Genomic DNA, 15771 nt, shown 5'->3' on the forward strand with positions numbered 1-15771 from the left:
TAGAACTAATTTAACCCCTTGTTTGTGCCAATTCTAGGTTGAACGAGATCAGGTTAGCTCCCTCTGGGGTTGTGACTGTGTGTGTCTCACCTCATTTAAGTAGTTTGACAGGTACATGGGCATCCCTGATCCTTTAAGTATCTCGAAGACAAGGCCCATTGCAAGTTGATATAGGTGTGAGACCAAGTAGTGACCTGACCAGTTTGTAGACAAAATTACATTGGGTGAGTGCTCCAGAATGCATTCAGTTTTGCCCAGGTGTAAAGGTAGTTTTTTATATATATTTTTTACCAGCAAGCCAGGTGCAGATTTTAGAGTTCAGAGCTAAGGGCATTTTCAACCTGCAATTTGTTATTGCCCGAGACCAGGAGTACAGAGTTAGTGCCGACACAGTGAATGAAATTGTAGTCCTAGAGTGTAGTGTAAATTATATAAAAAAGAAAAATGTATTGGTTTGGCCCCTCACATATTAGGACAATATAAGTCACCAGAACCAAGGACAGGTATTTTCAATGAATCTATCATGTTTAAAATAGAGTTTGAAGTTACAATGGGTTTAAAGGAAGGGGGCATGTCAAAATACTGAATCAAGCAACTTAAAACCCAACTTGGCACTAACACTGGTCAGGGGTCTGCCATCAGAATAGCCATATCGCAGTTGCTCCAATCTGCATCAAACTTGGCAGTTGGCACAAACACTGTTCAAGGTCCATGACAATGGACTCACTAGGGGTGGCCCCCAGAGGCGCACGTCAAGGTAGGGGTTGAAAACGCAGAGGTAAAGTCAGTAACGTTACGTATCACAGCCACAAAGCACAGGCTTAAAAGGCACTTCGGCATACATCATGGTCTATTACTTGGCCAACCGAACAAAGACGTGCGTGCACACAAGTGTGCTCTTCTCAATTGTATATTTAGATTGCAAAACACTATTAGGCAATAACAAAGTCAAATCCATTTTAGACCACATTGACTTTCAATGAAACATTTCTATCTCAAGAGTAAGGCAATATGATTTTAACACATTATGTTCATGGCCAATTCAGTCCGTCTCATTAGTGTCCACTGTCCACCAACCTGACAAGCTAAAAACATGGAAAACTGGCGAAAATGTATGTAAGTAGAACAATGAAAGAAGACGAGCTTTCCATTCTCTTGGTGTAGTTTTAATTTAGGAACTGAAAAAGGGAGAGGATTTAAGTATAATGTTCAACATACCGTGTACAAGATGGTTACAAGCATGCTATACAGAACCACTCTTACATCTTAATTGTCCCATAGCCTACTGAAGAAATACAGTACGTTATATGGATAGCATGTAGGAATATTTGTTTGTTAAGAGACAACAGATTGTTGCCATCAGGATGAGTATAGTGGCAACTATAATAGAGGTAAAGTATGTTGAGAGGTGATGATTAATGGTGGTCTAATGGACTCATAAGGGTTTAATGGACTTTAAAGAGCTAAATGTTCCATGTTCTGCCACTGATGTCAGGCAAAAATAAAGCTAATAATAAAATATCAAACTAAAAACAGAGACATATAAGGCATGATAAGCAAAGCATTTTACCTGTAGCTTACTTTGCACCATTTAAACCAGGAACCCCTATTATGTAACTATGCCTTTCAATCCGGGAACCCCTTTTGGGGTACAGTAGAATGTTTTTTTTTTTTTGTCATTTTTGAATAAATAAAACTTCAGCCTCAGGTTATTCATTACATGGCCATGTACATAAATACCATATTTGCTGACATACAACAAATACATTTCATAACATGTCAGAGTTCTGTCTGGTTATTACTTATCTCTCCACTATGAAATGGCACTGACAAATAACTGATCCACTGTTCTTGATTACAGATGGGAGAAATGGGATACTTAAATAATAAGTAAATACACAAGTTACAGAAATAGTTGGAGCATGGTGAAATAACGATATCCCTTATCACTGAAAGAAGGAAATGGAGTAAGTAGTACTAGGTTCAAGCATACATTCACCAGAGATGAATTTTAAGTGCAGACAGTGAAATACATTACACAATCATGATACAGTGTACAAATTATTTTCACCATGGTGATTTTAACAGATACACATACTTTTCGGAAATGGGTTGTTACTGAATATTGTGATTACATGACTGCATATGCAGACATACATACGCAGGCTATAGGTTGGAAACACTTGCATCAGTAGTGTAATGCATCCAACAGCCTTCGGTAATTGATTTTATCCAGGGAAATGCATTATTCAACGCAATAAGAGAGAAAGTGAAAAGGGCCATTGAAAACCAGACATACCTTACAACACCATACAGTACCTGTACCACGCAGGCTACACTGGCTTATGCGGGTAGAGCTATTTAACAGTTTAAGTAAAAATCTTAAAAATACAGTAAGGAAAATACTGATGCTATTCTGTTTTTAGCTCACATCTTCGCTTTCACAGAGCAAGGCTCATTGCATGTGGTGTCATGAGCTATGAAAATCATAAGCGAGTTACTTTCCCTGCTCTTACGACTCCAAATATTCCCCTCGTCAGCTACAAATCTACCACACACACACACACACACACACACACACACACACACACACACACACACACACACACACACACACACACACACACACACACACACACACACACACACACACACACACACACACACACACACACACACACACACACACACACACACACACACACACACACACACACACACACACACACACACACACACACACCTACACCTCTCTGTCTCTACCAATGCACTTAGTAGAGTGCATTATAATAAAGTAATTAGACCTTGTTCCACATTACAGAAAAGTCACATTGGGTAATTGTCTTGCAGACAAAAAACAACAACAAAATGGCAATGACACAAATGAAACCAAGAAAAGATAAGCTTTTTCCTTAATGTCGTAACTAGGTTACAATTGTCCTCTTTTAAAAACAGAGAAGCAGATGGCTGCACTGGGAAGGGAGGAAAAAAAAGATACAAATAGACCAACCACTTAGTGGCAGCTTTTCCCACGAGAGATGTGAAGGCAGGAGTCCAAATTTGGGAAGAGGCTGGGGCTTTGTCCTCCATTCCTGCAAAGCTTTTCCACAACTCTAAAGGTGGAGCGAAAGCGAGTCCTACTGTATGTGAACGGAGAAGGTGGGGTACAAAGGGCTGGTTGCTCCTCTGCTATGAGGAGACTGTGACTGGATTCAGAGAACCGTTACGATTGTAGAACTTTGAGAAGGCCTCTTCTAGAACTGATGCAAGTCGCGGCTGATCGCCCTGTGGTAGAGAGATGCAGATTGAGAGGATTTGACTCAGTTTGACTTTAACCTAGAGTCATGTCTTTAGCTGGAACTGGAGGGGTGCCAAGAGGTCACTTTGGTCATGATGAACTCTGCTTACCTCACTGATGAATCCCAGTTGGACCAACTCCACAGCAAGCTCCTGCACATTCTCATCTGGGCAAGATATGGAGAGCTTATGAGATAACTACAGAGATGTCAAGGTGTCCTATTGCTGAAATAGTATTACCAGCATGTGTCAAACAGTGAAATGTCCTTGACACTAAGGCAAAAACTCAAACCACTCACCAAGGTATACCTGTATAATAAATGCATGTATATGGACGGCACTGGGCAAACATGATTAGTGTAATTTCACTGATTCTGAACAGCCACTGTGATCTGTTAACAGTTGGTTCTGGTAAGGTAATTTGATTGGAAAAGTGGTACAGTATGTATTCCATGAGTACTGATATACAGTAGTACAGTATAACAGTACTGGAACTAGTCTGGGCTGACTGTTATATGTTGCTTAGCAATATTATTGTTGATGAAGTTTTGAAAGAAGTGCATTTGTTGGTGGTACCAAAAATTGAAAATAATAATAAACATACTCCCATTACAAAGCCAGACTGTTGCCTCCCACAATTTTTAAATGCTTCCGTCATACAGTCGATATGCATCTCTTTGAAGTCACATACATTTGTAGCGAAAGTATATACAGCTTGCTGTTATCGGAAATGAGAATTCAAAAATATGTTTTAAACAAAAAATATGTTTTAAACTAAAAATATGTGAACGGAAATGGGAAACAGATGGCAGCTTCCTTTCTCGGCTTGTAGTTCCAGACTCTATGTAGCACTCGGAAATTGTGTAATAGTAGTTTGGCTACGCAAAACCTGTTTGCACTATAAAAGCAATATTACTGTGATTATCCTAGAACGAGTCAGTCAGCCTTACTGATTTACAGTACAGTACAACATATCGTCACTGTCCGTTACTTTTCAGGAAATGCAAAAATATAACTCTTGCTCCAATGGCTCCAACATAGTTATTTAGTCACAAGCTTGTGAATAGCTTGTTAGTACTCGTAAGTAGTACTAGTGAAAATAACGGATCAGTCGGCTTATTAATGAAAAAACATAAAAAGTTGAAAATACTCACTTGGTAGTAAATCACAACTCAAGTGCCTGTTCAACTTATCCTCAAGCTTCAAGAGCAACGTAAGCTGAAAAGAGAAAATTACGGGTGTTATTTTTTTTAACTTTCACTGTGAAACTGTGTAGAATTAAAAATGGAATGTCATTCCCTATCTGCTGCTTATTGAGAACGTGCTTCCGTGTACAATTCTGCAATCAGAATTGTATGTTATTAGTGTGGTTGCCCTAACAGGGCAACCAACCAGACTATTAGTGTGGTTGCCCTAACAGGGCAACCAACCAGACTATTGTTATTGATCATTTGGATACTTTGACGCACTACTCCTCCCACAGTTTTTGCCGCACACACTCAAGCCATATGTCAAATCGACCGGCTTCATCGGGAATCGTGTGCTTGTATTTTGCTAAGAGATCCGTTGTATAGTTTAATTGATGATTAATTAATTAGTTCTCCATAGACTTATAATGGGGAAGCCCACTTTATGTTTTGGCTTATAACTCTTGAACCATAGGTTGTACAATCAAAATTATTGTTGCCCTGGATTCCTTGGGTCATGACGCATCTCCCCATATAGGCCACGCCCATTTGTGTTAGGATAGATTTTCCGCCATTTTGAATTTTCTTCAAAACACACTTTTATTTTCTGATTCTACAGATTTTGTCCGAATCTCACAGAAATCGGTACACATGATCTCTGGACCTATCGGACTGCGTTTCAATTTTTTTCAGATTTTTTGAATTTTTTTTGTCCGTATCGTTCGGCCTTAATCGTCGTCCGAAGTTAGTGGGAGGGGCCTATTTTACAAAAAATGCCTAAAATCAAGAAACGGAATGTCCAGATGTCGCGGGTGGTTTAATCAACCAAAAGCCAAAAGCGATTCCATTTTCATCCACAGGGGGCGCCGCAAATGCGAAAAATTTAACCGTTTCTTGCAGAAACATGATTTTGCGTTTTTCCCTATAACTCTTGAACCGTAAGTCGTAAAATCTAAATTTCTTTTTCCATGGATTCCTTGGGTCATGATGCATTTCCACATATAGGCCACGCCCATTTTCGACCTGGAAAAAAATCCTGCAAATTAGAATTTTCTCCAAAACACACTTTTGGCTCCTCCTCCTACAGATTTTGTCTCACAAAAATCGGCACACATGATCTCCGGACCCATCCAATTAAAATACCAATTGCAGAATTTTGGTACTGCGTATCGTTCGGCCGTAATCGTCGTCCGAAGATAGTAGGAGGGGCCTATTTTAAAAAAATGCCATAAATCACGAACGGAATGTCCAATCCATCCCAAATTTTAATCGCATGTCGCGGGTGGTTCAATCAACCAAGTTCCAAAAGCAATTCCATTTCCATCCATAGGGGGTGCCGCAAATGCGAGAAATTTAACCGTTTGTCGGAAAAACATGATTTTTGGGGGATAAATCCCCTCCGAATTACTTATGCATGATCGCAGGGGTGACGCGACATTGTAATTGGCTGGAAATATCAGTGGGAGGGGCATATGTAAGCCACTGCGGCAACCACACTTTGCAATTTTTTAAAATTGCGACCTTTCTAGTTATTACTAGAAAGGTAGAGTGGCCGGATGGTAACTGGTTGCCAGTTCGAACCCGGGCTTCCCCAGAGTTTGTGTCGAAGTGTCCTTGAGCAAGACACTGAACCCTTAATTGCTCCTGATGTGCTGGTTGGTGCCTTGCATGGTTTCCTCTGCCATTTGGTGTATAAATGTGTGCGTGAAATCCGTGAATGGGTGATGCACAATCTATGTAAAGCGCCTTGGATAAAGGTGGAATATAAATGCACCATTTACCATTTTAGTTTTTGCAATATGAAGCTTGTTTTTATGGCGTGGCACTGAAGAGGTCAGCCATTTAGAACGGTATTTGTCTTTATGTACATATATATATATACACAGGTAGTATGTACAAATGAAGTCAGATTGATGACATTATTCACAAACTGCGTGCGTGTGTGCGTGCCCGGAGCTAATCTCACAAACCGCTTTTAACATACATTTTATACTTTTGAAATAGTTTACTTTAATTAATTGTATAATAATGTCTGATTGACCTGAAACCTTGCAACCTTGGAGTGATAGATATTTTATAGAAAAGGTTATAGGTTAAAAGTTATAGACAAGTGACGACACAGATGACCGATGTTTACATAGTCAGCGATCCACATCGGAGTCAAATCTGAGATTCACAATGTAGGCACAACATTTCTATGTGGATTTCGAGATCCTCATAATTTCTTAGTTTTCAATAGACCCCGTCTTGTTTTTGTTTCCTACAATGACCTCATGAGAGCAATTTCTGGAGGGAGGCTGACAATGTCCTAGTTGTGAAAATAAAGAGTTCTGTTTTGAAGGAAGTCACATTCATAGCGCAGGAGTCGTGGCCGACTGCCAGTCTGACTTGAGACTTACATGATGCTTGGCTCCCTCGTCAACTGGCTCAATATTGCACTGCATCTGAAGGACCTGAAGAGTTAAGAGAAAATGGCTCTGGGTTACTGCTTTACCAAGCAGATTCTGATCGTTATTACCCTATTATGTGTTCACCATTATGTATTAATACTTTATAAGCGGCAGTGAATGAACAATTCAAACCGTGATTGAGTGCTCGAGTTCGTCATAAAACATTTGTTTGGTTCCATCAAGGGCTCTAATGAACAACAGGATGCAACAGACATTAAATTGCAAATATTTTGTGCTCGGCTTACCTTCCTGGTCTCAAGTTCCGCAGGTTCTGGGGTAGGGGTTGTGACTGAAGGGGGGATTATGGGTGATTTCACTGCCTCCTGTTGAGGTTGCTGTGGACATGGCATGCCAAACGCCGTCAGAGGGTAGATTCCATTCCTGATAAGAGAAAGCCATGCAACGCAAACGTATGACAAACTAAAGGACTCTTACCTCAATGTATATATTCACACTGTGATCATGTTGCTTTTACATCACATTTGGGGTGGGGATTCCCACCCTGAGTGCGAATATGCAGAGCCTGACCATACATTTTAGGAGAGATATGTCCAACGTGGCTGAAGGCCAAGCTCCGCAGCTGAATCTGTCAGCAACTCCCGTTACGTTTAGAGTTTAGAAATGTTAGGAATGTAAACAAAGACGCACCACGGAAGTGGAGCGCTAAAGGGCCAACATCCGGTTTCTACATTTCTACACGTGCACCCAGCAGCAAATTCAAAGGATTCTTTTCCCCCTGTTTTTTGCCAATGGGTTCCCAGATTGAGCTAGGAGAGCCACATTTTTAGTTAATTCTAATAGCCCACTTAAACTCTATGTTAAATATGTATATTACGGACAGAGGTCCTGTCCCTACTGTGATAATTCAAATCACACTGTCGTGTGGTATTTGAGTCTGGAGATGCTGTGTATGGATCTTGTTTCCCGGGGGGGCGGGTTCAAACATTTTCTCTTTGACGCAATTGGTCAGAGCTACTGTCAGTCAAAGGTCTCAAGCATTGAACGTCACTGTACCAAAGCCCGCCCATATTGCATACCGTGTCCCGATTGGCCACACCAGTTCTCTGGTGTAAGAAATGGGCGTTCAATTGAGCCTCTCCAGACCGTAATCCACCGGCAGGCAATTTCTTTTTGCCAACGGCTGATTCGGTCTGGCTTATTAGCCAGGCTAAGTTAATTCCACATCTTTGATTGCCTTGTAGGACATCACCAATAGGGATGGAGCTTGTTCATTTTTTAATGATGACGAGCACCGTATCGCTCAAGCTTAACGAGCCGGGTTCTTATTGAGCCCACTATCGAGCATTTTCTATTATTTTGTGGAAAGACAGGAGACAAGTAGACAACAATACATTCTGAACACAACCAGTATCTTTTACTAGGGCCTTCAAATACAGTACTTTTCTAACAGGCGGAAGGCAATTGACCGTTTTACTTTTGGAAAATAATATTAAAGAAACGGTTAACTGGTTAATGTGTGTACGGTCACTTTAAAAGCGTAATTTTGTTTACCTGGGCAGCACTGGTTGGCAGGTATCAATGCACTTTTAGACCGACATGTTTGTGCCAGCAAACATAACAAAACCAGTTTATAACAAACTAAATTAGCTTCCTTACCTTACATCTTCCAAGAACTTGTCCAGCTCAAGAGCAGGAAACTGGGAAAGCCTGAAAATAAATGGTGGTTCATATTGAAAAGTCAGTTCCAGACTTCCAGGGTTAACTCAAATCAGACCTTTTCTCTAATTTATTGAGCACTCACACTGGAATAAATCAATTGTCAACATGCAATGTAAATAAACTAGGAGCATCACATGATATGCTCCTAGTTGCTTGAAGTTGCAAATTGCCAATCTAAGAATTTAAGCTTATTGTACAACTGGACTCATTAGAATTGCAAAGACCATCAGAAACAATGCCAAAAATGTAGTTGTTTATTATCGTCACATGTTTCTTTTACCAGTCGCTAATACACTATAATTCTGATTCAAAGGATAGATGCATGATACTCAATACTTACTTCAGCTGAACACCTTCCTTGACCTCAACAATCACCAAGTTAGGGTCCATATTTTTGGTCATCTCCTCTAAAGCATTTTCTGGAATCATATCTGTAAGATAAGATAGGAGAGGATAGGATGTTTCCACAAGATTAAAGCATGGTGTCACCATTTCCAACGTCATACTGTCACTTGTGTCACATAGGTTGTCCACACACTTGCTGTTCAAACTACGTATTAGTATAGTCGAATAAATATCCCTAAACCACACCAAACCTCTGTCATTAAACATAAACTAAAACGACTAGTGCACAACATAAATTTGTATTATTCACTCACGCTGATGGCCGACGATACAATGTGCAGCCAGCAGTTTTAGTAAAGGCACTTCAAACAAGGCCTGATGAAACAACAGCTCCCTGGCTGTTGGTCGCTTACTGGGGTCTACTTCCAGACACTTCTGAATGAATTCCTGGAAGTAGGAAAAATAAAAAATAAATAAACGTACAAAAGGGATCTCTTTGTCTCACACAGAAACCAACAGGTTTTAAGTGATTAGCCCTCACCCCTTGTAGTGGGTCCTCCAGCAACTGTATGGCACTGTTTATGGCTTCTTGGGACACATAAGACGACTCTCCATTGCTCTGGATTTCCAGCACTGCCATCTAAAAACATGGGAAATTAGTTTGGAATCAAGGTGCAAGCACCAGCAGGCTGTCCAACATTTTCTTCTTCCAAACCATCAGTACTCCCAATGCTCTCTCTCTCTCTCTCTCTCTCTCTCTCTCTCTCTCTCTCTCTCTCTCTCTCTCTCTCTCTCTCTCTCTCTCTCTCTCTCTCTCTCTCTCTCTCTCTCTCTCTCTCTCTCTCTCTCTCTCTCTCTCTCTCTCTCTCTCTCTCTCTCTCTCTCTCTCTCTCTCTCTCTCTCTCTCTCTCTCTCTCTCTCTCTCTCTCTCTCTCTCTCTCTCTCTCTCTCTCTCTCTCTCTCTCTCTCTCTCTCTCTCTCTCTCTCTCTCTCTCTCTCTCTCTCTCTATGTGTCGGTTGTTTTTAAATGTGACAAGCTGTTGGTATTAAGTAACAATAAAACTGAGTCTGAATACACAGCCTGAGTAGACTTACATTTCAAATATATATTCCTTGGATAGGATGGATGGAAGTGTTGGAGTTAAACCCAGTAAGTCATAATAGAAAGCAAAGTACCATCTGTCTAAATTAAAACATGTGAATGTTCCATGCTGATAACAGAACAATCAGAATGTCCAGTTGTGCTAAAGTGTCTAATTTATTAACAATGTGTCAGGGATGCATCAGTATATTACCATTAACAAATGTCTATGATACTACAACTCAGTCAAACAAGAGCATCTCTGCATACATTTTTCTTCTCATTATGTTCAATGGATAGGATTAATTGAACTTCAGAGGATTCTAATAATTTTCAGTGTGCGAGTAATAGCTCATTAGTGATCTGGTATTCCCTCACCTCTAAGGCGCACATTCCAAACGAATAGATATCCACAGCTGTGGTGACATCCGCAACAGCTGAAAAGCAGACATGCGGATCAGTATCATTTTAGATGCCCCCCCACCACAAGCAGTATTCACAAACGACGAAACAAGCAATGTACAAGTTCAGCTCTGACCTCCATACTCTGGAGCAAAAAAATGTAGGCTCTTCTGTTCCTCACGGCAGGTTTTAACGTGGTTGTTAATGGTGTCTGGTGCCACTGAAATGGAAGGTAAAGAAATTGCCATTACATTCTGGAGCAGCTAAGGCCCACCTATGCATTAAGAAAAGAGGTCTGACCAGCTGATATATTAGCTGTAATGTGGCTGTAATTAAGTCATTGTCTCACAATGAATCAGCGTATTGAGAAGTTAACTATTGACAGCGGGTGCAAGGTTAAGTTCAGCTCTTGAACGCACACACTGACAGCTTCTTTATTTAACTTCTTTATTTAACCAAACGAGCTTTTGATCTATCTTCGTCAGATGACTTCATTTGTTTAACAATATTCACAATTTGCATTGTTTTTCTTCTTCTTTTCAATTGCTTACAACTTTAATTTATATTTTATGAAAGTTAGTTTTTGTTTAATATTTGTGCATCAATGTGCCCTGAGAGAACATGCTGCTTGTTTGTTTTGCACATAAGATCTATGGCATCTCTAAGATACAAAAAGCATTTCAATGGCAGTAAATGATTAACTTTTTTGCTACAGGCATATCTTTTCATTCAAAATTGTCTTTACTGGGGCTCACCTGAGCCGATTTTAATGAGGCCATTGTGTTGGATGAAGATGGTGTCACAGGTCAGGTTTCCATGAATGATGGGAGAAGATTCGTAAGAGTGCAAGTAGCTAGGAACAAGAAATGGAGACCAAAGTTAAAAAATGCTAAAACAGTGCAAGGCAGGGAACTGTTTTGTCCGCTCATCATGGTCTGATGTACTGTATTCAAACATTTACTCCCCCGACACCCGTATGCTACTGACCTGAGAGCAGAAAGTATTTGTATGCACCAGCGCTTCCAGGCCTGAAAGATAATTAAATAGGTTTAAAAGCTATGCTGGGTATTTCTAGTTCAATTCAACCTAATTTCAGATCCAGGAAGATCCATACGGCAATTAAAAACACAACACAATAAAGTAACAGAAAGGAAAATAAAAATACATATTCAATTTCCAAATATCTCGATTGCAACTATTGTGGAATAAAGGCAGTCTAACACAGCAAAAACAAAAACACTTTTGAAAGAGCTTAGTTATCAAGGACAGCACAATCAGGTGAGTGAGAAAACAGGTCATGTTTGACGGAAGCAGTTACAGACAGTACATACCTTTTCATTCATGGTCTTGTGGTTTTTCTTGGTCTTTTTTAGAAACTGTTTCAGACTTCCTGAGGACATGTATTCTGTGATGAAAATTACCTGCAAATATATAATGCATACAATATATATATATAACACTACTTATAAGAGCCAGCATATTTTGTATATTAATTATACATATCGGTGTGTGTGTGTGTGTGTGTTATGTATTGTATGTATAAAAAAGAGAATCGCCTACCCTAGCTCTGTTTTCCTTCACATCAGCCCAGTACTTGTGAAACTTGGCAATGTTCACATGATCCAACTGGACCAAGTTGTCAAAAACTGTTTTAACCTTGTCCTGTGAGGAGAATTATTTAAAAAAAAAGGTTAGCATGGTGGGTAGTATGGTACATGCATTGTATAGAGGGGGTTAAGTGGCAGTGTCCACAGAAAGCATTTTTGTTTAAGCTACCTGCCAGCACCTTTCTGACACTATGTATGAGTATGACAAAATATAATTGTTTTGTGTTTTGTATTATGTTATGTTTTTCTTGTCTCCTGCCCCCCTTTCCCAAAAGGAAGGGGGGCAGGGCAAAATACAAAGGTACATGTATTTTATTTTGTATTGTTGCTCCCTGTCCCCTTTCCCCAAAAGGACCACAACGGAAACAAGCCTACCGGTTTTCTTATGTCTGTATCCTTTTGAGTGAATTTTCAATGTAATCAATCAATCTTTTTTCTTTTTTCTTATTTTCCTTTGTTAAGTGTTTTGTATTGATTGTACAGTTAGGACCCTCTCGAAAACGAGATACTATATCTCAATGGGGTATTCCTAAATAAAGAATTTCAAACAAACAAACAAAATCAGACATGCAATTACATGGTAAAGACGTACTTGAAGTGCCCCTCATCTCTGGACATGATTTCAAGCTGCTCAGAGGATGGCACTATCTGAGCCAAAATACACTACCAAGTAATAGTACTACTGGAGGTCTCAAAAACTGTGGAGCTCATTTCCAGATAATTTAATACAATTTCTATTTGTAAAGATTGATTTTGTTTGATCAAATGTTAAAGATCGATCTTTGTATCACACACTTTAAGTACAAAGGAAGTGTATTTTTCCCATTACAAACTCTAGTTGACCAAAAAAAGAATGATACAATGATAAAACAAAACAAAACAATGCCATAGAATCATGCAGATGATGCTATAGTTTTGTATCAATTAAAAGTTTTGTGGATCACACCATCACTGCAGAAGAAGAGAGCAGAACTCATTTCAGCCAAGTGAACTAAAGAAATGCAAATGTTAGTTCTTTAATATGAGCTTAAACTAGCCCTGGTACTTGGCATCTGTCTGCACATGACAGCATGCCGGTGGTTGGGCTCTTGTTGAGTTGTGTTCAACATGAATTCTCAATTATGTGCGTATGTGTGTGTGAGACAGAGGGTGAGACAGAGTTAGCTCACAATACATAAATGGTGAAGGGAAGAAGAAATTACAAGTTAAATGTAATGTGTTAAGCCTACATAAATGGGGCAGGGAAGAAGACATTTTGAGTAAAATGTAATGTTTTAAAGCCTGTATGTGCATCAGTTGAGTTCTTCCATAAAAAAGCCAACCTAAGTAAATTATGATGTCTTGTCTGTTGAAGAATATTAGCTCACAATCCAGTGCAGAATCTTTTTATTCTTTCCAGGGGGGCCCTGTATTGCAGTGCCCATTGAATTGAATGTTGACGAGTAAAAGGTGAAAAGAAAACTTGCAAGCGGTTTATGCAACAAACAATCATAGTATAGCTGCTGACATCCCTGGAATGTGTTTCAGTAAATATTGAGGTAATGCATGCCATATAAAGTGTTTCGAGGCTGCCAGCAATAGGCATGATTGCAATGCATTGCATAAGGACGTTGGAACAAGAGGGAAACAAACACTTGACAGGCAGCCTTATCACAAGGTTTCTGCAAACCAGCTCTCGTACGTTGAATGTTGACATTTCAGAACCCAAAAAAAGCTGCATATCTACATTTCCAGATGCGGACTACGGTATGTCAACTCAATCCCAGATTTTCAAGTCAAGTACTACAGTATTTGCGATTTAGAAGTAGATTATAATATCCCATCCTATTGATATGCAGCTCCAACATCGTTTAATCCGCAGCGCGGCCATTGCGCCACTCAGCTGTGTAGTGGCACTCGCTCGGCTTATGCCTCTCTTGGGGCACACCTCACGGGGGTCATGCCTGCTTCTGGCAGTGCACCTCCCTTAAAACGTTGAGATTCCTGATGTACCCGTGGGTTTGAAGAAAGGCACAATGTGCTTTCTGGTATAGAGGGGCAGGTAGCTCATGTTTGATCATATTGATTCACCGATCTGAGCCTTAGTTGCATTAGTTGCAACCTTAGTTGCATTAAACAAAACAAAGATTGTGTCAAACTTCACACACACATCACCATTGGCCTAGAAGTGGACTCACCTCCTGCAGTTTGAAGATCTTCCTTTCAGAGAACATGACCTCATTCCAAACCACCTCAACTCCTTCCTCTGTGTCCATGGCCAAGTACGCATTATCAATTCCAGGAACATTGCGCTGATTCACCTAAAAAAAAATATTCGTCAACCACTGAAACTCAGAAACAGACTCCGCCACACAGCAGAATCAATTCAAGCCATGTACCTCTTCTCTTCGTTTCTGCCAGCGTCCGCATGGGCTCTCCTCCAGAATTTCGGACTCGTCTTCACTCTCCTCTTCCTCATCCTCTGTAGCTGTTGTGGTGGGCGCAGGATGGGTTACCATGGACACAGGGGGCGATACGGATGACACTCCTTGACTTGTGAGTGCTGTTGACTCTGACTTCATGTCTTGGGCAGAGTCCAGGGCCTGCTTATTATCGCCTTCAGACATAATTTGATTTGTTTATCCTGTCCTGGCACAGCAGCCTGCTGTACACACAAAGTAAAGTAATGCATGGTCACTCACAACACAGATTATTCTAGATACTAAAAACAATCTGTGAACAGAGACAGACGTAAGTTTCCAATTTTCTCCCCACATAAATGAAATGGAAAAAGAAAATCAGTTTTAAAAACATACGTGGTCAACCAGGTATATATATGAGACGATGCCAGCTCGAGCTCAGCAGACAGACAGACAAGGACTGCCCTTTGGACCTTCAGTCTGGTGACACAACGCCCTGCTGCTTCTGTAGCTCCTATAGATTACATTACCACCACAGATGAAAATCATGAAACGTTGTGAAGCTTCCAACTATCATGTAACAAATGAAACCATTTTCTCGACAAGATACACATTCAAGTTATTTGTCAACTGAGATCCTGCGACTATATTATCGTTGACAGCTAGTATAAAGGATGTTAGGTAGCTCGTCGTCAAATATGGCAAACTATAGCCGATGTCTGTATTTGGTTACTTACACAATTTTGCACCAGTCTTCAGCACACTTAATGAATACGTGTACAACCGCGTTTCATTCGAACTTCGCTTGAAAGGAAACAAAAACAATTAACATTACAGAATACAATAGCCTAACGCTAGCTAGACGATGATGGCGAACACAACACACACTACGCAGTGTTGCCATATTTTGTGAGAGAAATAAGCAACCAGGAAAACAAACCCAAGGAAAATAGCCGAGTGACACAAATGCTCCCTTGCAAACACATTTTCATAAAAAAAATATTTGAGAACTACTGGTTTAAATAATAATTAAAATATTTAGAACTAAAAGCAAGAACAAGCCCAAAAAAAGACTCAAAGCACGCACGCCTGCAACGAAACGACCAATCTTTACAAGTAATCTTTACAGCAAAATAAGTCGCTTATAATAAGCCGACATGGCAACACTGTCTACGACTTCTGGGTGAGGTGACGTCACGAGCAGGCAAGGTGAAATGAAATGAAATCTATATTTACCCAGGGTATCTGGGCTAAGCTCAAGAACTTGTTTCCAGCCAGGCCCTGCTCATAGAACACATTTCATCGTAGTGGTTGATGCCTTGT

General features: G+C 40.1%; 1 protein-coding gene across 2 annotated transcripts; it reads right to left on the minus strand.

Annotated features, from left to right (window-relative positions):
• Positions 1-1156: 1156 nt before the first annotated feature.
• On the minus strand, positions 1157-15498 carry nrbp1 (nuclear receptor binding protein 1). Of its 2 annotated transcripts, XM_079526653.1 has the most exons (20): positions 15389-15498; positions 15186-15252; positions 14845-14962; positions 14428-14693; positions 14227-14349; positions 12003-12104; positions 11774-11863; positions 11430-11470; positions 11198-11295; positions 10579-10662; positions 10419-10477; positions 9501-9599; positions 9274-9406; positions 8955-9045; positions 8552-8602; positions 7180-7315; positions 6884-6937; positions 4452-4515; positions 3409-3464; positions 1157-3285 (listed from the first exon to the last, which is right to left on the minus strand). In XM_079526653.1, exons 4-20 carry the CDS (start codon positions 14653-14655, stop codon positions 3190-3192), a joined length of 1605 nt encoding a protein of 534 aa, XP_079382779.1. In that variant the 5' UTR covers positions 14656-14693; positions 14845-14962; positions 15186-15252; positions 15389-15498; the 3' UTR covers positions 1157-3189. The 2 variants fall into 2 exon arrangements, with proteins under 2 accessions (XP_079382779.1, XP_079382778.1); XM_079526652.1 differs by lacking the exon at positions 15389-15498 and having other exon boundaries at positions 14841-14962; positions 15186-15324.
• Positions 15499-15771: the final 273 nt, after the last annotated feature.

The sequence above is a fragment of the Electrona antarctica genome, assembly GCF_951216825.1.
Source record: "Electrona antarctica genome assembly, chromosome: 17".
NCBI lineage: Eukaryota > Metazoa > Chordata > Actinopteri > Myctophiformes > Myctophidae > Electrona > Electrona antarctica.